The sequence below is a fragment of the Callospermophilus lateralis genome, chromosome 2 (genome assembly GCF_048772815.1).
Source record: "Callospermophilus lateralis isolate mCalLat2 chromosome 2, mCalLat2.hap1, whole genome shotgun sequence".
NCBI classification, from domain to species: domain Eukaryota; kingdom Metazoa; phylum Chordata; class Mammalia; order Rodentia; family Sciuridae; genus Callospermophilus; species Callospermophilus lateralis.
Window position 1 is genome coordinate 36,616,862 of NC_135306.1, and position 25,926 is coordinate 36,642,787.

A 25,926-nucleotide genomic window follows, 5' to 3' on the forward strand; every position below is an offset into this window, starting at 1 on the left:
CTAAAAAAAATCTATAGGAGAGAGCAGAAACACAGCAATCAGATAGAGCTGGAAAGTAACGTGAACAACATGAAAAAACAAGGGAAAAAAGGATTACAAACAATGCAGGACAACTTAAATCTACAGGAGGACCTAGAAGCATCAGAAACATGGATAGGGAAAGAACTCAAGGCATACCTAACTCAGATGCAAAGGAATATTAGAGAAGACATGAGACAGCAAGTCCAAGCAATGAAAGCATATTTTGAAAACAAATTAAACAAACAAATTCAAATGGCAAAGAACGAGCTTTACCAGGAGATAGAGATCTTAAAAAAAAAATCAAACAGTAATCCTAGAAATGCAGGAAACTATAAACCAAATTAAAAACTCAAACGAGAATATTACAAATAGACTAGATCAAGTAGAAGTCAGAACATCAGATAATGAAGACAAAGTTTATCAACTTGAAAAGAATATAGTCAACACAGAAAAGATGCTTAAATCTCACGAGCAATCTATTCAAGAGATATGGGATGTCATAAAAAAAAATTTGAGAGTCATCGGGATAGAAGAAGGCATAGAGATTCAAACCAAAGGAATGGACAACTTATTAAATGAAATAATTCTAGAAAACTTCCCAGAGATGAAAGATGGAATGGATTGCCAAATCCTGGAAGCCTACAAGACCCCAAACATTCAAAACCGTAATAGACCAACTCAAAGACATATAATTATGAAGATAGCCAACATACAGAACAAGGAGAGAATATTAAAAGCTACGAGAGAAAGGAGGCAGATTACATTCAGGGGTAAACCAATTAGGTTAACGATTGGTTTTTCATCACAGACTATGAAAGCGAGAAGATCCTGGAACAATGTATTTCAAACGCTGAAAAATAATGGATTCCAACCAAGAATACTGTATCCAGCAAAATTAAGCTTCAGATTTGACAATGAAATTAAAATCTTTCATGATAAACAAAAGCTAAAAGAATTCGCAGCCAGAAAACCAGCACTGCAAAGCATTTTGAGCAAAATACTACAAGAAGAGGAATTGAAAAATAGTGCCCAAATCTAACAGCAGGAGGTATATCAGTAAAGGGGGAGGAAAATAACCAAAAAGTAAAAACTAGCCAAACTAAAATAAATAAATAAATAAACATGACTGGAAGTACAAACCATATTTCAATTGTAACCTTAAATGTTAACGGCCTAAATTTACCAATCAAGAGACATAGGCTACTAACCTGGATCAAAAAAACAAATCCAACAATATGCTGCCTTCAGGAGACTCATATGATAAGAAAAGACATACACAGGCTGAAGGTGAAAGGTTGGGAAAAATCATACCACTCACATGGCCCTCGGAAGCAAGCAGGAGTGGCCATACTCATATCGAATAAAATCAACTTCAAACCTAAGCTAATCAAAAGGGATAAAGAAGGACACTATATACTGATAAAAGGAACCATCCACCAACAAGACATAACAATTATCAATTTGTATGCACCAAACAATGGTGCTGCAACATTCATAAAACAAACTCTCCTCAAGTTCAAGAGTCAAATAGACTACAACACAATAATTATGGGTGACTTCAACACACCGCTCTCGCCATTAGACAGATCCTCTAGACAAAAGCTGAATAAAGAAACTATAGAACTCAATAGCACAATCAATAACCTAGACTTAACCGACGTATATAGAATATATCAACCATCATCAAGTGGATAACGTTCTTCTCAACAGCACATGGATCCTACTCAAAGATAGACCACATATTATGCCATAGGGCAACTCTCAGTAAATATAAAGGTGTGGAGATAATACCATGCACCATATCTGATCATAATGGAATGAAACTGGAAATCAATGATAAAAGAAGGAAGGAAAAATCCTACATCACATGGAAAATGAACAATATGTTACTGAATGATCAATGGGTTACAGAAGACATAAAGGAGGAGATTAAAAAAAATTCTTAGAGACAAATGACAATACGGACACAACATACTGGAATCTATGGGACACAATGAAAGCAGTTTTAAGAGGGAAATTCATTTCCTGGAGTTCTTTCCTCAAAAAAAGAAAAAACCAACAAATAAATGAACTCACAGTACACCTCAAAAACCTAGAAAAGGAAGAGCAAAACAACAGCAAATGTAGTAGAAGACAAGAAATAATTAAAATCACAGCAGAAATCAACGAAATTGAAACAAAAAAAAAACCATTGAAAAATTGATAAAACTAAAAGTGGGTTCTTTGAAAAAATAAATAAGATCGACAGGCCCTTAGCCATGCTAACGAAAAGAAGAAGACAGAGAACTCAAATTACTAACATACGGGATGAAAAAGGCAATATCACAACAGATACTACAGAAATACAGAAGATAATTAGAAAGTATTTTGAAACCCTATATTCCAATAAAATAGAAGATAGAGAAGATATCAATAAATTTCTTAAGTCATACGATCTGCCCATATTGAGTCAGAAAGACACACAATTTAAACAGACCAATAACAAAGGAAGAAATAGAAGAAGCAATCAAAAGACTACCAACCAAGAAAAGCCCTGGACCGGATGGGTATACAGCGGAGTTTTACAAAACTTTCAAAGAAAAATTAATACCAATACTTTTCAAGCTATTTCAAGAAATAGAAAAAGAAGGAGCTCTTCCAAATTCATTCTATGAGGCCAACATCACCTGATCCCGAAACCAGAAAAAGACACTTCAAAGAAAGAAAACTACAGACCAATTTCTCTAATGAACTTGGATGCAAAAATTCTCAATAAAATCCTGGCGAATCGAATACAAAAGCATATCAAAAAAATTGTGCACCATGATCAAGTAGGGTTCATCCCTGGGATGCAAGGCTGGTTCAATATATGGAAATCAATAAATGCTATTCACCACATCAATAGACTTAAAGATAAGAACCATATGATCATCTCGATAGATGCAGAAAAAGCATTCGACAAAGTACAGCATCCCTTTATGTTCAAAACACTAGAAAAACTAGGGATAACAGGAACTTACCTCAACATTGTAAAAGCTATATATGCTAATCCTCAGGCTAGCATCATCCTAAATGGAGAAAAACTGAAGGCATTCCCTCTAAAATCTGGAACAAGACAGGGATGCTCTCTCTCACCACTTCTATTCAATTTAGTTCTTGAAATACTAGCCAGAGCAATTAGACAGACAAAAGAAATTAAAGGCATAAAAATAGGAAAAGAAGAACTTAAATTATCGCTATTTGTGGATGACATGATAATATATTTAACAGACCCAAAAGGGTCTACAAAGAAACTGCTAGAGTTAATAAATGAATTCAGCAAAGTGGCAGGATATAAAATCAACACGCATAAATCAAAGGCATTCCTGTATATCAGCAACAAAACTTCTGAAATGGAAATGAGGAAAACCACTCCATTCACAATATCCTCAAAGAAAATAAGATACTTGGGAATCAACCTAACAAAAGAGGTGAAAGATTTATACAATGAAAACTACAGAACCCTAAAGAGAGAGATAGAAGATGATCTTAGAAGATGGAAAAATGTACCCTGTTCATGGATAGGCAGAACTAACATCATCAAAATGGCAATATTACCCAAAGTTCTCTACAGGTTTAATGCGATGCCAATCAAAATCCCAACGGCATTTCTTGTAGAAATAGATAAAGCAATCATGAAATTCATATGGAAAAACAAAAGACCCAGAATAGCAAAAGCAATTCTAGGGGCTGGGGATGTGGCTCAAGCGGTAGTGCGCTCGCCTGGCATGCGTGCGGCCCGGGTTCAATCCTCAGCACCACATACAAACAAAGATGTTGTGTCCGCCAAAAACTAAAAAATAATAAATATTAAAATTCTCTCTCAAGGAAAAAAAAATCAGTTCTTTAAAAAAAAAAAAAAAAAAGCAATTCTAAGCAGGAAGTGTGAATCTGGAGGTATAGCAATACCAGATTTCAAACTGTACTACAGAGCAATAGTAACAAAAACAGCATGGTACTGGTACCAAAACAGGCAGGTGGACCAATGGTACAGAATAGAGGACACAGAGACCAATCCACAAAATTACAACTTTCTTATATTTGATAAAGGGGCTAAAAGCATGCAATGGAGGAAGGATAGCATCTTCAACAAATGGTGCTGGGAAAACTGGAAATCCATATGCAACAAAATGAAGCTGAACCCCTTTCTCTCGCCATGCACAAAAGTTAACTCAAAATGGATCAAGGAGCTAGATATCAAATCAGAGACACTGTGTCTGATAGAAGAAAAAGTTGGCTACGATCTACATACTGTGGGGTCAGGCTCCAAATTCCTTAATAGGACACCCATAGCTCAAGAGTTAATAACAAAAATAAACAAATGGGACTTACTTAAACTAAAAAGTTTTTTCTCAGCAAGAGAAACAATAAGAGAGGTAAATAGAGAGCCTACATCCTGGGAACAAATTTTTACCCCTCACACTTCAGATAGAGCCCTAATATCCAGAATATACAAAGAACTCAAAAAATTAAACAATAAAAAAAATGTGGCATCTATACACAATGGAGTATTATGCAGCACTAAAAAATGACAAAATCATGGAATTTGCAGGGAAATGGATGGCATTAGAGCAGATTATGCTAAGTGAAGCTAGCCAATCCTTAAAAAACAAATGCCAAATGTCTTCTTTGATTTAAGGAGAGCAACTAAGAACCGAGCAGGGGGGAAGAGCATGAGGAAAAGATCAACATTAAACTGAGATGAGTGGTGGGAGGGAAAGGGAGAGAGAAGGGAAATTTCATGGAAACGGAAGGAAACCCTCATCGTTATACGAAATCACATATAAGAAGTTGTGAGGGGAAGGGGGGGAAGGGAGAGAACTGAACAACAACAGATGAGGTAGAGAGGGAAGATGGGAGGGGAGGGGAGGCATTATGTAAACATTGTGAATGTGTAACTGATGTGATTCTGCAATTTGTATTTGGGGTAAAAATGGAAGTTCATAACTCACTTGAATCAAATGTATGAAAGATGAAATAAAATAAAATAAAGTAAATTTAAAAAAATAAAATAAATAAAAATTTATTATCATTAAAAAAATAAATAAATAAACAATAAGATAACAAATAACCCAATCAACAAATGGGCCAAAGACCTGAACAGACACTTCTCAGAGGAGGACATACAATCAATCAACAAGTACATGAAAAAATGCTCACCATCTCTAGCAGTCAGAGAAATGCAAATCAAAACCACCCTAAGATACCATCTCACTCCAGTAAGATTGGCAGCCATTATGAAGTCAAACAACAATAAGTGTTGGCGAGGATGTGGGGAAAAGGGTACACTTGTACATTGCTGGTGGGACTGCAAATTGGTGAGGCCAATTTGGAAAGCAGTATGGAGATTCCTGGGAAAGCTGGGAATGGATCCACCATTTGACCCAGCTACCGCCCTTCTCGGACTATTCCCTGAGGATCTTAAAAGAGCGTACTATAGGGATACTGCCATATCAATGATCATAGTGGCACAATTCACAATAGCTAGACTATGGAACCAACCTAGATGCCCTTCAATAGATGAATGGATAAAAAAAAAATGTGGCATTTATACACAATAGAGTATTACTCAGCACTAAAAAATGACAAAATCATGGAATTTGCAAGGAAATGGATGGCATTAGAGCAGATTATGCTAAGTGAAGCTAGCCAATCCTTAAAAAACAAATGCCAAGTGTCTTCTTTGATATAAAGAGAGCAACTAAGAACAGAACAGGGAGGAAGAGCATGAGGAAAAGATTAACATTAAACAGAGACATGAGGTGGGAGGGAAAGGGAGAGAAAAGGGAAATCATATGGAAATGGTAGGAGACCCTCAATGTTACACAAAATTACATATAAGAGGTCGTGAGGTGAAAGGTGGGGGTAACAAGGGAGAGAATTGAACAACAGCAGATGAGGTAGAGAGGGAAGATGGGAGGGAAGGGGAGTGAGGATAATAGGGGATAGGAAAGGTAGCAGAATACAACAGTCACTAATATGCCATTATGTAAAAATGTGAGTGTGTAACCTATGTGATTCTGCAATTTGTATTTGGGGTAAAAATGGGAGTTCATGACCCATTTGAGTCAAAGGTATGAAAGATGATATATCATGAGCTTTGTAATGTTTTGAACAACCAATAATAATAAAAAAAGAAAGAAAACTAAAAAATAAATATTAAAAAATTCTCTCAAAACAAACAAACAAACAAACAAATTCCCTCCCAAAAGATCTATCAACTGTATTTCAGAGCCTGAAAGAGCAAGAGGAGTCAGGGGCCAGTGATACTAAAGTTCCCAGCTATCCCTTAGCTTGAGTAATTGTGTGTGTCATTATCTAGTCCTTATTACCTTGAAACAAAGAAGGAGAATGTGTAATCAGGGTCAATTTTGACTTCCTCTGCAGCTGTCTTAGCAATACTAACAGAACAATAGCTAGACATGCCAGAGACCTAGGAAGCAACTACTTTGCTCCCTCCCCAGCTCTGAGACATGAAGTCAGTAAAGGTGCTAGATGTTTTTGGTGGGTCCATCTTATCTGTTTGTTAGCTCTCTACGTAAATCCTCATCTTTTCAACTATGTGCCTGGTGAACTTCTATTTTCCTTTATTATTCCCTTGAATCACCATCTCCTCTATGGTGTTTGCTTTGGATAAGGGAACTGCCCAGGTTCCAATCATGTTCTCTTCCCCAGAAGTTGTTTTCTGGATGCTGTTCTCTCACCCAAAAGTTGTACTCAATAGACTTTGCTGTTTCTTTTTCTATGTTCTTATAATATCTTTTCACATTTCTGTTAAAATATTTCAGTGTAACTACTGCTGTACTGAAAAATAATGGACCAATCAACATTGAGCTTCTTGAAACCAGGGAGCGTCTCGTTCACTTTGATACACACAATAGTGTAGAGGGTCTTATACAGAATAGGAACTTAAGTTTATTTACTAAAAGTGAGCCAAAATGACCACAGAGCCAATTCACTTAAAATTAGTCAGAGAGTCAAGCAGAAACCATTCAGATTCTCAAGGAAATGGTTGCTTCTTCCAAAAACTGTTGCCCTGGATTAGAGATTAATTTTACACCACAATTCTCTTCCACACAAATTCTATGAGGAGTCAACAGAAGATGGCTTCTACATAGCCATCTTCTTAGCTGATTCAGATCCAAAGTCCTGATCCCTAAGCATTAAAAGTGGGATGATGAAGCATCTGGATTCTCCAGATATTAGTCCAACTCCTAGGCCAGAGTTCACTATTTTTCAAAATCAACCTTTACTGTCATATAAAATAAACTATAAAAAATGAATTAATGGAAAAAGAAAGGAGGTGAAAGCTGAGACAGGAAGAAAAGTTTCTCCAAAGGGAAATGGAAACTTCTCCAGACCCCAGATTTCCATCTTCAAGTCAGCATTATCCAGTTATAGGACAAGGACATTCTTTCCTCACTCCTTAGAACAACCCAAACCTAGCTGAGTAGGGCAGCACACATCTGTAATCCCAGTACTCAGGAGGCTGAGAAAGGAGGATCACAAGTTTGAGGCCAGCTTCAGCAATTTAGTGAGGCCCTAAGCAACTTAGTGAGACACTGCCTCAAAATAAAAAATAAAAAGGGCTGAGGACATAACTCATTAAATGCCCATTGGTTCAATCCTCAGTGTCCAAAAAAAAGGAAAAAAGAAAGAAAGCCCAACCCTTCCTAGACAGGGTGACAGGGCTGAAAAGTACAACAGGGTAGTTAGAAAAAGAAAAATGGGGTACCCAGAGGTCTCATAAATAGCTCAGTTAAGAAAAGGTATGGGCAAAGTGCTATGTCTAGACAAAGAATGGCTGCTGCCCAAGTGAGGAATGTGGGAAATGGGATTTCTTCACTGCCTTTGCCTCTTCCCAGGACTCCAGAAAAGCAGGATGTAATGCTGCTTCTAAAATACACAGTCTCAGGTAAGACAAAACCCTCTGAAACTTACAAATGGAACTTCTCCTCCCAAACAGGATTCAAGTTTCCAAAAATGGTCTTGGTACGCTTCTTGGTTTTACCAACTTGCACAGTCACATAAGGGTCACTGGATCCTGTTTTGTCCTTGGCTTGTAAGCCCTGGGCACACACCACTGCAACCCAAGCACATACAGGAGGTTTCAGATTAGACTTCAGAGTAAGTCAGGAGCCCTCACTTGTAGGCTCTTCCCTTTGAGCAGCCTCCCTCTTCCTATGCTCCTCCATAGCTATAGAGGAGGCCACTGCCTTTTTCTTAAAAACTAGCCCTAACAATTCCAGCTCCCTACCCAAACCCTAAATAAATAACAATTTACCCCTCACTGCTACATCCCTCTAATGTATGCATGCTTCAGTTCCACTAACCTGGTTAATGAATTACTAGTTAACTATTCCCTGGTCACCTATCTCTCCCTTCCTCCCATTTTGAGCTCTTATAATATCAAACTGCTAACCAAGTGGACAGTGTACACATAATACATAATCCTTGTATTATGGTTCACATGGTTTGGAGTTGCCAATCTTGCCTCTTCCAGCACTGACTGAGTCTAGATGAGGAGGAGTATTAAATAATGAGGCTCTCCCTCTTCCCCTTAGTTCTGTCTTCTTTCCACCCAGTCACTTGCTCCCTCATACTCAAGATGCTTCTTCCCCAGGCTCCTCCCCATAGCCCAGGAATCCCTGCCCCCTCCAATTTTTGCCAGCTCACCAGTGATGGTAATCTTGGCTGACCATTTAGAAGTGCCATCCAGTACACTCTGCTTCACTGTTTTCATCTGCTGCACATGGGCTACTTTGCTCACTGTGAAGACATCCCTGATAACTTCAAAGATCTCCGGCTTATTTCGCTCTCGGATCTTCATGCGGTCCTTCATGGCCATGATAATGTTCTGTGTCCGGTCCTCAGCTCCATGTTTAGAGCTCTTTTCTGCAGCCCCTGAAAGATGACCAGATAGAAAGCAGGATTAACCAACAGACCATCTACTAGACCAAGGTTAAGCTGGGGAACAGTGCCTGGGCGAAGATGTATAGCAGTGGGAGAAGCATAGGGAGACTGGAATATCTCTGGGAAGAGCCAGTCACTATGGGGCCTGCTGCTTGGCCAGTGGAATCTGCAACTCAAAGGGTAGCAAAATCTGGATAATTGTGATGGGGGTTCATTTACTATTCATTTGTATATATAGGTAAAATTTTCATCAACTCTCCAACTCAAAATAACACCAACAGATGTCTGAGTTATCAGGGAATGGTGGTGGATGAGCTTAACACAACCTATCTCATCCATGTCAAGCATGATACCAATCCCAGAACTCAATGTGGCATAACAGTTGGGCTCTGTCTTATGCCTTCAGTGTGGTATTATAAGAAAAGTATGGCCTTTGGTGTCAGACAGACTTGGGTTCAAGTCCTGGCTCTACCATTCCTAGCTCATGAACTAATTTTTTTCCTAAGGGGAGATAATGATATTTATTTCTCAGGGTTGAAATAAGCATTATTTCAGACAGTATATGTAAAAACCTAGCCCAGAGCCTGGTGGCATCTACAGGTACTCAATAAATGGTCACTATGATTATTTTTCCCTTTTTTCTACTACAATCCTTAAAGTTTTCAATACTATGGCTTGGTTCTGGGTAACACCTGGGAAAACTGAAGGAGGAAAAGAATACTTTCCAACCTCCCGCTCCCCTGCTTTTTCTGGGACCCAGCAACAGCTAGTACTAGTCTGGCAGAAGGGGAGCAGGGAGACAGAAGCTTTGGGCGATACAACTTCCCCTGACAGGAGATAGCTGTTTTCCTGTTCCCATTCTCCCCACTCCTCATGATAATACAAGTCACATATATAGTTTCTCTTGGAAGACTGACACACTGTCCTGGACAATAGACTCCATCTATTTGAATTTTCTATTCTATTGTCTAAAACCTCAATCTACATACAAAGAGTAAATGATTCCTTTTGTGGGTTCTAGGGTTTAGACCTCAGGAAGTTCCTCTGTGAAGCCTGGAACCTCATGGAACTCACCCTCTCTTCTTATTAGTTTTAGTCCCTGATTAAACAAGTTCTAGTCATTTAGGAAATAAGGCTACTGTATACACTATTCAAGTTTAGCCTCTATGATCAACTCAATCCTGGAAGAGATTCTAGCTGTCAAAAGAATATAGAAAGCTCAAAGAATTTTTGCTAAAGGTGCTTAAGAGGGTACTATAAGATTTGTTATCTGGAAAGGAATCACCCCTTGAGTTTGTACCCTACCTTCTCTGAAAAGAATCAGATGGACTGGTGGTTTAGCCAACATAACTCTCCACTGCAAACTATTTTGCAGAGGCTCTATTGCCCTGACAGTCCAACCCTCATCCCACAGGGGCACTCACGCTGCAGGCAGTCGGCGTTGAGCAGGTCCTGGCACTTCTCATGACACTTGACCCCACACTGGCTGCAGCGCATGCCTTGCCGGGCAATGCCCCAGAGTAGGCCTTCACATTCATAGCAGTAGGTTGGGGTGGTAGCTGACCAGACTTCAAAGTTGTGTGGTGTGGTACATGAGATGGGGTAGATTAAGGCCTGCAGGGTTTTCTTATATACATGGGATTTCTGAAAAATACACACCCAATTATCCACCTGTGATTTTAGGACTCTGCGGGGAGATGCCAGAACAGAGACTCTGTGGGACAATCAGGACCCTGGTTTTTCCTCTGGCAATGGAAAAGATATGCTAGCCTGGCCTAGCCCATAGCCCAGCCTAGCTGAAAGAAGCTCTGAATATAGTATGTTCCTGGTCCTCTAACACAGGTTAGACCTGATGCTGGGTCTGAGCCTTATCCTAACATTCACGCTTTCTGGGGAAACAGAGGGTACCAGGCCTACCATAAAATCCAAGTTCGGTTGTCAACCCTTCAAAATGAGACTCTAGTCTGGTCTGCCTCTCCCCTTATAGAAAACTGGGACTTGTTGCTATCAATATGTTTCATCAGAAATGTGTGCCCTATATTCTTGAATTCCCAGTTAGCGCAGCCACACCAGAGATGATCACCAGTTCTGAGGCCAGTGAACTTGTGAAAGCCCACGGGTCACTTACCAGCTCTTCATCCTTAAGAGAGGTACGTGTAGCCATTGCAGAAGTAATCCCTGCCTTCCGGGACTGGACCAGTGACTGTGAGAGAAGACTTGCTGTCAGCTCTGGCCATGACCAAGAGCTGGCAAAACCCCAGGGAAGGAGCTTCAGTGACCAAAGTCACTTGACTATCACTCCATTCTGTTTTCACTGTCACTCACAAGTACTGCCCCTGGGCAACAGGTAACAAGTATCTCAAGTTCTGAAAAACCCAAGGCCAGCAGGAGACTGTTCTAACACTGTTAGAAACAGCACTTCCTTCGGGAAATCCACAATCAAAAGGATTTCTCCTCTCACTATCTTTAGGTATCCTACCCCACAGAAACTCCTTGTTTATATGAAGGCAAAGGAAAATGAAAAGCTTAGAATGATAGAAGGAAACAAGTTATAAGAATAAGAGAGGCACACAATTCTGTCAGAGTCACATTCAATGACTATCACTAGAAACAATGATTCTACGCTAACCCCTATTCCCTGGTACCTCCCCATGCCCAGTCCTTGGGGGACTATAGAGGCCAGCAGCCCAAATGATCAGGGCACTTGGCAAGGAAAAGGGCAATGCAGTCTCAGTCAAATCCAGCAAGGCACAGAATTAGGTCTGAAAGCCAGGGCTGTCTTTTTAGCCAGGCTCTTGAGTAGAGGGATCCCTTGTGTCTGCCAAGCCTAACCTTTAGGGAGGCAGCTCCTGAGACACCTGGTTTCCTTAAGGCAGTGGGCACTGGGCAGACACAAATCATCGTATCAGGCTAAGCAAAAAATCAGCTGGGAGAGGCCCAAGTGATTTGGGATATGGACTCAGAGGACAGGGAGGGGCTCTGGAGACACTCACCATAGCCTGCATCGAGGAGAGCAGAGAAAGGAACAACATGATGTTAAAGCCCCCAAGGGCCTGAATACTTTCAGAGGCAACTGAGAGATCAGTCCCCATAGTATAAAGTAGGAAACATGTCCCAACCCCATCTGTCTCTATCCAATTCAACCCAGACAGCTGACCAGGGCCCAGGGTCTAGAGCTCCTACTCTAGAGTTAAGCCACAATAAAAGACAGACAAGGGTAAAAGACAGAGTAGTAAAAATGAGACATGAGCTAGATACTTGCTGGTAGGTAAGGAGGGAACAGAGGATGAGAAAAAAGAAAAGAAAGATGGGATGAGAAATAATAAAGTAGGGAGGATGGTAATAAAGAGATGACATCAGATTTTACCTTCCTCTGGCTAGATAATGGAAGAAAAAGAGGGGAAAAACGAGAAAGAAGATACATAAATGATAGAAAATAAAGGAAAGAAAGAAGAGAAAAATATCAAATGACACTTTCATTCAGCCAGCTAAGGAGGAAGAAACCAAAGGGAGAAAAAGAACATGGAATGGAGAAGAAAGAAAAGGAGTGAATAGAAAAAAACAGAATGGATAGAATAGGGAGAAAAAAGGGAAGAACCAGGAACAGTAAATGGAAATAAGGAAATGGTTTAGATCTTACTAAATCTGAACCCTTATACTTTATATTGAGCTTTAGGACTCTGGGACTCTGAGACAGCCTGGGCTCTCCCCTACCCCTGTGACCCACAGACCATACAAAATTCCTTGAGCTGATCCTGCCTCAGAATGTACAACATGGAGTGGGAGCTTCTGGTTATCCTAGAGGTCCCAAGATTAACTTTAACTTTTACATCTATTGCAATATAATCCTACAAATGTTTATCATTTCCTCTCAGTGCCAGACATTCAGTTAACAGAGAGAGTCTACAAAGTTTATGTCTTAGGATAACTTTCAGTTGACTTCCAGAAAGCTCCAGTCACGCTCATCACATATACGCTCAATAATCCATATCAAGGGCTAGAGGCAGTTTACAACCCAGGGCATCAAAGAGAGCTATAGAGATTTCTAGAGGATTAAGAGACCTAAAGAAAGACCCCAGAGTCCAGCTCTGAGGGTCTGAGCCACAAATGTTCCAGGCAGGAGCTTGACCTACTAAGGTGCCTGGAGCTCTATGGAGTGAGGCATAACAAGGTCCCCTTGAAGCTATTACAAAGTCTTAGGAAGGTTCTAAATGAATAATCATCATACCAATGATGATCTGATCTGGAACACTAAATGGACCATTTCCAATTCTGATAGCTTGCCAAGATCCAATGAAGATTACCCCAAGGATACTGCCTAATCTTACACATGAGTCTTCACTCACCAGATCACTGACAAGTGGCAATGGCTTTTTTCTGCGTAGGTCTGGCATGCTGTCGATGCCATAGAGCCCTCCAGCTGGCCTGAGGAAGGAAGGAAATGTGTTAGGACCTTCAGCCCTGACTTGAATTACTAGCAGGTTCAGAGTTCCATTCTCCTTTATCTCTTCTCCCCAGAGGAAGATGAACTAATCTTCATCATGTGCTTTCAAAAGGATAAAGGAAGACAGTAAGTAAGGGAGATAAAGCCACAGAAGGAGCAATGGAATATGCTCTTGGAATGTCGTTAAGGGTCTCATGTGGTTTTAAGCAAGGACTGAGAGCTCCTTTATCCTACTGGAATAGTTAAGATATATCTGTTTATTTGAAGGCACTTGTGCTTCTGAAAGCAAGTTAGAAATTGGTGGTCAAGAGGACTCCTGCTCACACACAGGCCAAAGACACTGTTCTCCAAACTCTTGTTTCTACAGAAGGAGCCTACTGCCAATGTAAGCAAGACTATTAAACAATGACATATAGAATGGGAACCTCTCTATCCAAGAGTAAATGAATCATCAGTTCCGTCTACTGAGTGTCCTTTAAAAAAAGGGGGAGGGGGGCTCTCCATTGAGAGAGAAGCTCTCCTAATCAAATTGAAGCAGGTGAGGGGGGATGGAAAATTACCAAAATACCATTTGGTGTGGGTGGTGGGAAAGTTCCACTTAGGAAGAACAGCAAAGGGACTCTGAGAGTCTGGCCTAGTCCTGTGGACACATTAACAGAGACTAGAAAATATTATAGCTAGAGGAACTGTAAATTTCTAAAATTTGTATACTTCACTATACATATTAATTTTGTTATTTGTGTTATTTCATAACTATATGCAATAAAAATAGAATGTTGCCAACAGAACATCAATCTTACATTAAGATAACCTGGATTTTAGTTCCACCTCTCCTAATTGCCTATAAATCTTCTGCCAATACTCCTTCTTCTCTCTGGGTCTTGGTGTCACTTCCATAAAATGAGGTGGATAGGTTACAAAATTTCTCTGGCATTTTGGATGCTGAAACTCTGATCCTCAATGAAAAGAACTCATATACTTAGTTTCAATGAAGCAATAAAGAAGGCAGGGAAGCTGGGCTAGAAACTGCTGGTTTAAAAAAAGTCTCATAAGAATAAACAGGTACTTCAAGCAATATAGGCAAATAATGGAGCCACAAAATGGGTCAAGGCCAGGAGCTGGAATGGTCAACTCAATATGTTAATTCTAGTAAACTAGCTCCCTGGGCATTAGCAATGGACTTTGTTTTTAATGAAATTACCAGTCCAAGGGAAGTTCTATACTTGTGGCAGTTTCTAAGGATTATGCTGAAGGAAAGAGAAGACAAAAGGGAATTTTTAGAAATCCTTTACATGGTTCCATTTAAGAATAAGTTTGAATATGTTCTATTGGCATGGGTATATTTTAAAATTATTAGAAGAAAAAAAAAAACAAAGTTCACTGAAGAAGAAACTGCTGCCACAAGCTTAGTACTAATTCTAAAAATGATAATATGTACCCACTTAAGCCAAGAAGTTTTGAAACATAAATAATCTTTTGAAAAAGAGACAGAGGTAGCTCAGTCACCTGATTTGACTCTTGATTTTAAAAAAAGACCCATCTCGGGGCTGGGGCTGGGGCTGGGGCTGGGGCTCAGTGGTAGCGCACTTGCCTAGCATGTGTGAGGCACTGGGTTTGATTCTCAGCACCACATAAAAATAAATAAACAAAATAAAGGTCTATCAACAACTAAAAAAGTATTTTAAAAAAAAGACCAGCCACAAAATAAGAAGTATGTAAAAATATAGTAGAGGGCTGGGGATATAGCTCAGTGGCAGAAAACTTGCCTAGCATATGTGAGGCCCAGGGTTTGATTCCCAGAACTGGAAAGAAAAAGAGAAACAAAGAAAAAACAAAAGAACGAACTAGATAATTTTATGATCTGATGTTCTTCCATCCACAGAAAAGAGGAGGTGATTACTGAGAATTCAGATGTCAGAAGCCTTTGTAGGGCAAAGGGAAAAGGAAGGTTAGAAAACTAATTGGCAGTGTATGTGGGGGAGAGTGAGGCCCAGGGAGGCACTTAAACTCCTCTCTCTCCTAAGAACAGTCAGTCAGTCACAGGCAGCAGTCCAGAAGCTTAAAATGACTCTCTAGTGCAGTCACATGAGCCTGAAATTCCCAGACAAGAAGCACAGACTGCACACACAGAGCTCAGAAGGGATGTGACTTAGTCTTGACTACAGTGGAATGGAATAAGCAGGTGACTCACAACAGCTGAAGCCCAGAGAGTACTCTAATCAGCTATACCATCAACAATGAAATGGAAAGAAAGTGTTTCCAAATGCTGGTTTTCCCCCCTAATGTCCTCATTTTTTAAATAAAAAGTATATCGCCACTCTGATTCAATGGATCAGCAATCAGAGAGGCAAGGATGGGAGAGTCCCAAAGCTCCCTCTCCTATCCCAGGGAATTCACAGCAAAGCTCCCTCTTCTGCCTTTAAGAATCAGCAGTTCTCTCTCCTGTTCCAGGGAACCAATCTACGGTGGAAACTTTTCCCTCCCTAGGGTCCAGCTTATGGAGCTGCCTCCACTGTTTCCCAAGGGAAAAGCAAAATGCAGAGACAGGCAGCATATAATCCATAGGAAACTTGTATGGAATCACTTACCCTTCTGGAAGCCACTGAGGCAGAGAAGGGTCACCATCATCTGGAATCTTTTAAAAGAGAAAAACATGTTAGATCCTAGGAAAGAAGGGGCATTCAACACATAGCGATATAGCCAGCCTGATTCTAAGCCAATAATCTATCATCTGAGTTAATAAGCAGCCTGCTGAAATGAACAGTACTTGTTTTCCTTCTCCCTAGTGAATGGTAATGATACAAGGCCAATCCCACTGAGATTCCAGGGCTAAGGTCCACTGGGAATGTGAGAGCTGCTGGAACTCACTAGTCAAGCCACTGCTATTGACAGTAGTAGTCCAAGCCCAAGAGAAGGGCATTCTTAGGCTTCCAGGTCTCACTAAAGCAAAAGGGCAACTTCATATAGAGCTGAGTCTTCTTCCAGCCACATTAGCTCTTTTGGCTAAACAAGAAGTCAATCTAGTCTTTCTAGATTCCCATCTCAACTTGTGATTTGAAGTTTGGGTTTCTTGAAGCCCTAACTCACTGATACTGAGCAAAAAGGCAACTTCATATAGAGCTGAGTCTTCTTCCAGCCACATTAGCTCTTTTGGCTAAACAAGAAGTCAATCTAGTCTTTCTGGATTCCCATCTCAACTTGTGATTTGACAGTTTGGGTTCCTTGAAGCCCTAACTCACTGATACTGAGTACTCAAGTATAGCAAAAGCCCAGGGCAAATTAGACTCTTGGGTTATCATTCTGGTAAATTTTATAGGTCCAAGAATATAAAGTTGAAAACTGAGGTACCAAATCAAGGAATGAACAGTTAAAAAACACTTTTTAAAGGTTTCTGCACAAAACAAAACAAGCCAAGTCTTTCAAGCAGTGCAGAGAAAAGAGTTTCAAAGCTGCCAGGGCACTCCAGAGAATCAATGGCACATGATTTTCTGGCACAAGAAACCTAGTGCTAGCAGGTCTGGGGCTTCTTGCCCATTCTTGTTCCCCTCCACCACAACAACTTCCTTTTCCTCCTAACTTCCCTAGAGCAAACAAGCTCCAGAAGGAAGGAAGAAGTAAGCTGCTTAATTTTGGATGGGGCAGGGGGTGGATGGGTGGGTACATGTTTGGGGACAGCTAAAGAAGGGAGAAGTTATGGACTGGATTGAATGAGGCAAGACAGAACAAAATAGAAAGAGATAGGGCAGGGCTAACAGGAGATGGAAAGGTGGGCAAGTAGGATGGATCAGTAGTAGGCTCAGATTTGAGTTTTTAATTTAGGCCAATTCCTAGTAAGATGCTTCTTACATCGTCTATGCTTTAAATCAAGCTTATCTGTCTACTGCCCACACTCTTATTTCTCCTCTGCTGCCTATCCTGGTTGTGAGTTGTGATACTGGTAACAAGAGGGTCAGGCCTAAAAGGCATCCAGAAGTGGCTGAAGCAAAAGACAATGGGTACAACAGAAGAAACAAAAGTAGGTGTGAAATAATGTTTGTTCCTAAGGCTGCTTGGGGACAAGGGCAGTGCCGGGCATCAGGTGAGCCCTTCTCTAAATCCCCAGATCCTACCAACTAGAACTGATCTTCCCTTTAAAAACAGCTGCTGTACTGAGCAGACTCTTATTTCCTTTTTAATTCCCAGAATCAACATCTGCCAGAACTATTAGGCTTAAGTCACAAGAAGTCTTTGCAAGCCAGGGCCAGATCATGTGCATTTCCTATGCTCAGAAGGGACAATAGTCCACAGAAGCATACAACATGCACACATAGCACACTGAAGGAAGGAAGGGAGTGGGAGGAGGTCTAGACAAAGTACTTATAGGAGGTATATTCATGGACACAACTTGCACCTGAAGGAAACAAGGTGAGCATGAATCCTGAGTTTATGGCTTCAGAACATGTGTACAAACACATCTGAGGAAGATTCACAGTGTTCACTAGGGCCCAAGTAATAGGCAAAGCAAACCCTCACTAAATTCAAGAGCCAACGCTGACAGGCAAGAAGCATTAGTATAATAGGCATTCACAAGGCTTCAGGGAACCACACACAGTCGACTGGAAGCTTGTGCCCATGGAGAGGTCAGGAAGCCTGCTCAAAAACACAAAGCAATTTCACACTTAGGGCCCCAAGCAAAGGGACAAAATGCCTGTGGCAACTTTTGCTCTCAAATACAAAGTATGTGCGCATGCTGGGCTCAGCCAGGGTTTATAGTGTATGCCAGAGTCTGCAGCAACAGGCAGAAAAGAAACACACACTGTGTAGAGTAGGAGGACAATCAGTGTCTGGGGAAGTCGGACTGAGTACAAGTGTAAACACACACATGCTACATTGAATGTGCACCTGTGCCAGTATACACACACATTCTCTCACTGAGCTCCAGGTGTGTCAGCTGGAGCACACACAGCACAAAGCATGCATACAAACTTCTTTCTGGAAAACAGACTATCTGCATGAGCCACAGCTCAGAGGCACAGATCATGCACACATACATACACACACAGTACTCAGAGGGCAGGGTGGAAAACAGACACAAAAAGGACCCAAAGGGCCATAGGCACAACCTGAAGGGCTTCTCGCTTTCCTTCTGCAAAGGAGAGAAAGAGGGGGGGGGGAAGGGGTATAAAGGTTAGTAGATTCAGTCCTATAGCAGGGAACCCAAAGAAAATGCTAGTTAATCCTGAGGGACATGGAGATGAGGAGAAGACCTCTGGATTTCTGGGCAGGCCAGCGCCCAGCTGACTGGGTCCTAGAATTATTATTATTCTTTCTTTTTACTACTTTTTTTTTAGTTGTAGATGAACAAAAAGTATATTTATTTTTATGTGGTGCTGAGGATCGAACCCAGTGCCATGCACACGTGAGACAAGTGCTTTACCACTGACCCAGCCCTGGGTCTCAGAATTTTTACCACCTTTGTTTGCCAGCCTCTGGTTTTTATTTATTTGGGGGGGGGGAATGGGGGGGAGATTAGGTATTTAACCCAGAGACAGTTTACCACTACATCCTCAGCCCTTTTTAATTTTTAATTTTGAGACAGGATCACACTAAGTAGCTTAGAGTCCCACAGAATTGCCAAGGCTGACTCTGAACTTGCAATTCTCCTGTCTCACCCTCCTGAACCAGTGGAATTAGAGAAGTATACCACTGTGCCCAGTATTGTCTCTTATTTTAATTTGAATATCCTAGAGGCTACTTAAACCAAACAACATAGTCTGCTTGAGGATTCCACTTGTTTTCCCCTTTGCAAAGTGGTTTGCATTCAGGGTCAGGATTGCCAGGGTCACAAGACCAGGTTTGTTACCAAGAACTATTCCAACAGACTATCTGAGCTACTGAGTCCTACAAAGCCATGTAAGCTTACTCTAGATCTGGAATAAGTCCTCAAATCCCCAAGGCCTGATGGCTGAGCCCTTTCCATTTTGTAATTCAGAGCTGGTCATGCATTTGTCCAGTGAGCCCTAACCTGTTTTCCTAGTCCCTTTAAATTAAGAGAGACCAAGGTATGGCCTGGGGTCAAGGTCAGAACCAAGATGCTAAAAGGGTAGAGACCCTGAGGCACGAATTGGCTGTTATCCTAACAAAAGTTGTCGGGGAGCCACCTTGAGTAACCACACCTTCCAGTCCTGTTGCCAAGGGGACCTGAAAGATCACTGTCGTCTGGCACCGTAGTGCCATGACTCGTGACTCAGTTGTCCCCCACCCCATAGTAAAGAGGTTCTCTTTGTGGGGCGTGCCTCTAGGGTTGAGTTACACTCACCTGTTCCCTTGTAGTCCTGCCCCTTCTGGTCTTTTTTTGGATAGAACTTTCTAAGAATAAGAATCTCCCCCAATAAAACCTCACTTTTGAAAGTGTTCCCTCTCTCTTGTCAGCCTCTCATGACTTTCTCTTGCTCTCCCTTTTGGGGAGCCTGAGGCCAAGAGCCGGGGAAGCCATCCTGAAGCTTGTGTAAAGGTAAGTTATGTCTGTGTGTTATTTTCTGTCCCTGCAGATTCACACAAGCGATCTTAATTCAGCTGCCTGCGCTGGTCAGGGGGGTGGCAAAAAGTTGCAGTAATCTGGAAGATTACTATAACCCCAGGTCTGGTAATTTATCAAATCCAGAAAACTACTTTCTTTTTTTTGTTTTTGGTACCAGGAAGTGAACCTAGGGACATTTTACCACTAAACTACATTCATCCCCAGTCCTTTCTATTTTCTGAGGCCTTGAACTTGTGAACCTCCTGCCTCATGCTCCACAACTGCTAGTATTACAGGTGTGCACCACTGTACCCAGCCCAGAACAATACTTTCAAAGGAAGAGGACACTTTCAGAAGGACTCAAGCAAACTATAATAGGAGACAAATAATGTCCAAAGATTATTCCCTTTCTAATCATCAGGGACTTCAGCACCCTCTAGGCCACACATGGAGCTTCCTGATCTAAAGACAGTATACAGATTAAGATTTATAAAACTGTTTTCTATTTCTGAGTCCTTCCTGCTCAGACTAGGTGAAAAGTGTAATTTGGGGCACAACTATAACCAGAATGATCCTAAGTTGTCAGAAATGGGCCCTAGCCTGAGTCAAGGTACAATAAAAGGTTATGCCTTGTTTAGGGTGCTTTGGTTTCCTTAGTTTCTAAATTGCTCATGAAAGCTTTCTCACAATTGTGTGTATAAGCCCCATATAAGCATTCTTCAGAGGACAGGTATATAGGTAAATAAATTCTAGAGATTTTTTTCAAGTGTGTCTACTTTGCTCTGACCCCACCAGGTCTTGCCCTGGTGTTCACCAGCTGGGGACCCCTGAGAGGGTGAGTGTGCTCTGCCCTTCTGGCCTCATTGCCCAGGTGACAGCACTAATCCTTCTTCCTGGCAAGGTCAGAGTACGATCTGGAGGAGATTTGGGGGAATTACTGAAGTACTTTCTTGTTGCTTCTGTCCTATGTATCACATTCAGTGCCAACAACTTGGAATATAGCAAGTTGATGGCACAAGCTATATTTGGTCAATAGTAGTATGGGACATGACTCCAAAAGCATGGGAAACATAAGCAAACAGACTAGAACAGTCTCAGTTTAAGTGTGTCAACATCCATTTTATCTGAACATTTATCATTAACTTCTCAGTGCTAGTGGCTGTTCTAGATAGAAAATGGAAACAAAAAGATGAACGAAACAGAGTCCATCAGCTGAGAGGGAATGATGCCAACTTACCCAGCTGATCCTATAAGGGACTTCCTCCAACAACAGTTTCTGTAATCTGTCCAAGTTAACACAGATAACTCCTGAAAGGGATGACAGCAGCAAAACAAAACAAAACAAAACAAAAAAACAAACTAGTGTTGCCTGGTAGAAAGTATTCTCCATGACTCACGTTGATCTTGGGTAGGAAACTTGAATCATATGGTCACCATTGTTCCCACCTCTTCTTTTGCATGGTGCTTCAATTGTTGACTGTAACCATCTAAACATTTTCTTGACAGCCTTTTCTGTTGAGGTTATGTCTTATAACACTATGCAAAGGGTAGGGGAGAACAAGAATCTGAACTGCTTCTTAAGAGCTTCATCATCCACAATGTTTTCTTTGTAAATAGAAGTCTCTGCCACTGAATGGAGCTAAGACAAACAAAAAAATTTCAAACCAGGCACAGTGGCACATGCCTGTAACCCCAGCTACTTGAGAGGCTGAGGTAGGAGTTTTGTAAGTTTAAGGTCAACATGGGCAATTTAATAAAACCCTGTCTCAAAATAAAGGCTGAGTATATAGCTCAGTGGTAAAGCAGTTGCCTGGCATGCACAAGGCTCTGGGTTCAACTTGCAGTACCACAAAAATAACTACAGAAAAGAATAACAGCAGTCCATCCACTGGGGCCCATCAGCTCTCCTCATTTCCCCGCTTCCTTTTCAAGACCCACTGATATCACATCACTAATGAAAATGAGAAACCAAAAAACTAATTCACAGTTCCCAAATTTTCAAGCTATTTATGATGACCCAATATGTACCATGTCCTGAGAGAAGAATGAATTCAAGACTAGGAAGCCTTCAGAACAGTGTAGCAGAATGACACTTCTTGCAACAGGGACATATCTCTTCCACATCTACATCCCACTCTCCCCAGTATATATTCTGTTCCCTTTGAATAAGAAAAATTAGGCATGGAACACTTTAACTGACCCTATGACTCAAATTGGAAATGTTTCTTTCCTCCTCCACTGTCTTAAATACATTTTTCATATCATGTCAAAGTTATTTTGGTTGAATCCTGTTCCCCCATATTTCCCCATATTGCCTACAGAATAAAATCTAATCAGTTGACAAGGCCAGCAAGGTCTCCCATGATTTGATTCTCCCCCACTCCCTTCCTGACATCATAGAAGCTTACTATAAAGTAATTGCCTTGTTTCCCAAACGGTCACATACTCAAAATGCCACATATTTACTCATTCTGTTCCATCAACCTTAAACAGCACTGTAAGGACTTCCCTAATGCCCACCCAAGCAAGAGTTCAAGCCCCCCCTAGTGTAGCTAAGTTCTACTCATCCTTCTCATTGGTATTTATAATATCATGCCTAGACAAATTCTACTAAAATACTGATGAGAATCAGAGCAAATAAATGCAGATTTTTAACCTCAACTGAGTTCTCAGTATCATCTGGCAAGTTCCTTCCATCTCACTAGTAAGATCTCTCTTCTACTTCTTAAAGTAGTTATACTTAACCTTCAGATCCCTACCTTACCCCAGCACTTTAACAACTGCCTATTGAATAGCACCTGAATATCCCATGCTTAGTTCAAATTCAACATGTCCAAATACTAAATTTACATTTTCCACTTCTAAATTCCTCCTCCTGTATCTGAGACCTAAGACCTCTCAGCCAGACACTTGATTTCTCTCTTTCCACCCTATCCCTATCCAGTCAATCACTCAGCCCTCTATAGTCTACCTCTTAAATATCTCTGACATTCTCTCCGTCTCTTCATTCCAAACTGCCACTACCTTAGTCTATATTGGCATTGTCTATTATCTATAACAAGACATCCCAGGCTGACCTCCCTGTCCAGTGACTTGCTCCTCTCTAATCCATACTCCACACTGCCTTTTTTTCCCTCTCCCTCCTTCCCTCTCTCTTTTTGTACTGGGGATTGAACCCAGAGACACTCTACCTCAGAATTATATCCCCATCCTTTTTTATTTTTTTTAAAGCCAGGCCTTGAACCTGCTCAGTTTCCAAGTAGCTAGGATCAGAGGTGTATGCCACCATATCCAGATAACATTTTATTTTCTTTCCCTTTTTCTAATACCAAAAATTTAACCCTGGGGCACTTTACCAGCCCTTTTATTTTTGAGACAGGGTCTTGCTAAATTGCTAAAGCTATGCTTAAACTTGTGATCCTCCTGCCTCAGCCTCCCAAGCTGTACCATGTACCACCATGGCTGGCCTAGATCACATTTTTTCTTTGCTTAATTGCATCAATGGCTTTACTATAGCTCATAATATGCTTCAACATTTGTACTTTCCCTACTAATTAAACCTACTTTTCTTCCGTTCTTTTTCATGTGTCCCACCCATTGCCCATCATATCTTTAAGATCCTGCACATCTACCTTTCATACCCCTCATGTCTACTGAGTAGACCAGTACTTAACTCTTTAAGAGTTACCTCAAATATTAATACTTCTATGAAATTAATCTGCCTTCCTCAGAAAGGCAGAATTGGACAACTCTCCACTGTGTGTCCATGGTACTCTGTGTGCACTTCTGTGACAGTATGTTGTCAATACTATCTTCACTGCAGTTGTCTATATAAACATCTTCCTTTATATTTCTTGATAACTGTGAACTTCTTGAGAACTTTTTTTTTTCTTTCAGTACTGGGAACTGAATTTAAAGGCACTCTATCACTCAATTACCCAAGGCCTTTAATTTTTTTTTTTTTTTTTAAGATAGGGTCTTGCTCAGTTGCCTAGGCTGGCCTCCAATTTATAATCCTCCTGTTCCAGCCTTCCAAGTCACTGGGATTACATGGAGCTATCATGCCAGGCTTGAGAACTTCTTATGAGCAAAGATTCTGTAAACTTCTTGAGAGCAAGCATTATACATCTGATTTTACCTTTATAGCTTGAGAGATAATCACAGCTTTTGGCATTTGTATGTAGTAAAAGAAACCTGCATATTTTAGGACTTAGAAAACATCAACTAAAATAAAAACAGAGAAAATATAAATCTGTTCATCAGTGTCCTGTACCATTTTCCAGAACCCAAGGAACTGCCATCCTAGCTATTCAGTTTGTCCCAACCATTGGACAAACAAACACTTTTCTTGTTAATAATAATTTTGTGCTTCTTCATTTCCTAAAATGCTTTAGGATCTTCCCACTCAGATTTATTTTTCATTTTAAGTTGTAACATCTATAGAACAATTGCTTTGCAAAAAAAAAAAAAAAAAAATCCCTAACTCCAACAAGTAATCTCAGTCTTCTAGTTAATCCATTTTATGAGAAATTGACATAGTTGCTCACCCACACTTCTACCAATATGCCCAATAAAACAATCTTAACTCCATTGGACTTGGGAGTCAAAGACTTGAGGTACTCAACTTATTTGAACCTATTGTTCCTTATCTATAAGAAGGTAAGAACAGCTACCTCCCAGGGTTATTGCAAGGATTTAAATACTAAGAACCTAGTACACATTAGGCAGTGTTCTTGGTGCTAGTGATGCAACAGTAACTAAAAATATTCCCGATCTTAAGAAAATTTTATTAAAGTAGAAGGAGCAAACTGTAAGTACTGATGATAAATATGATGGTGGGTGACACTAACCAGACACTTAATTTTATCTTAGTAAACGCATTTATTTCTCACAACAACCCCACTGAGTAAATAATATTAATATTTCCATTTTTGTTATTATTGTTGATTAAACTGAAGATCAGAGAGGTTAAGAAACTTGCCCCAAGTCACAGCAAGTGGCAAAGCCAAAATTCAAAACAGGCATTTCTAGTTCCATTTCTTAACATAGTCATCAGGAGCCATTATCTTTTTTCCCTTACCTGAATTTTTTATCACAGCCTTTATCACATGTGACATATATATACTATGATAATATGTATACTATACATATAGTATATATATGTATAATATATATACTATGATAATATGTCACATGTGATAAAGGCTGTGATAAAAAATTCAGGTAAGGGAAAAAAGATAATGGCTCCTGATGACTATGTTAAGAGTTGATATTAAAATTTTATTAAATGTTATCTCATTGATAAGATTACATCTAAGCAGAGACTTGAAGGAAATGAGTAAGGAAATCACAGAGTCTTAGGAGAAAAGTATTCAGGCAGAACATAAATCAAGTGCAAAGCCTGAGGTGAGACCATAATTGGTGTGAGGAACAGCAAGTTTGCAATAAAGTGTCAGTTCAAACGGGCCCTTAGAAGAACTTTGTTTTTCATCCTGAGTGAAGATTTTATTAAAGTAGAAGAAAATAAGTGAGACAGAAAATCACTAGAAGGTTTTGAGCAGAGAAGTAATATGATCTGACTTATGTTTTGTAAAAATTACTGGAGAGGGGCATGCACAGAAAAAGGAAGACCATTTAGACTACTGCAATAATCTGAATGAGAGAAAATAGTGGCTTGGACAAGGATAATAGTGGCAGAAATAGTGGCAAAATTCAGTATTTTTTTTTTAAAGGCAGAGAAGACTGAATTGGATGAGGGTTGTGAAGGGGGGGAAAAAAAAGTCAGGAATGACTTTGCCCTTTACTGGTAAGGAAGGCCTACAGGAAAAGTAGAGAACTGGGGAAAAAGAACTCTGAGATGCCTACTTAGATAAAAATGGGAATGTTACATAGGTTTGGAGTCTGGTATTTATGGAAGATGTATGAGCTGGACACATAAATTCAGTATGCCTATAAAGCTCTAGGGATTGGAATATTATCAACTAGGAAGTGAGTATGAATAAAATAAGGCAGGATTGAAGCCAGGGATATT

The 25,926-nt window shown here is 40.3% G+C and overlaps 1 protein-coding gene across 10 annotated transcripts in view; it reads right to left on the bottom strand.

Moving 5' to 3' along the window:
- The window catches only part of Unc13b (unc-13 homolog B), a 221,979-nt gene that overhangs the window by 24,376 nt on the left and 171,677 nt on the right, over positions 1 to 25,926 (bottom strand). For 8 of the 10 annotated variants that reach the window (XM_076845854.1, XM_076845852.1, XM_076845847.2 and 5 more), the window contains 6 exons: positions 15,985 to 16,031; positions 13,299 to 13,377; positions 11,081 to 11,155; positions 10,377 to 10,596; positions 8,716 to 8,943; positions 7,981 to 8,122 (listed from right to left, as the gene is read on the bottom strand). In XM_076845854.1, the coding sequence (XP_076701969.1) occupies positions 7,981 to 8,122; positions 8,716 to 8,943; positions 10,377 to 10,596; positions 11,081 to 11,155; positions 13,299 to 13,377; positions 15,985 to 16,031 (791 nt within the window). Of the gene's footprint in view, positions 1 to 7,980; positions 8,123 to 8,715; positions 8,944 to 10,376; positions 10,597 to 11,080; positions 11,156 to 13,298; positions 13,378 to 15,984; positions 16,032 to 18,498; positions 18,522 to 25,926 lie in introns of all 10 variants that reach the window. The other 2 variants (XM_076845849.1, XM_076845848.1) reach the window with 1 other exon arrangement.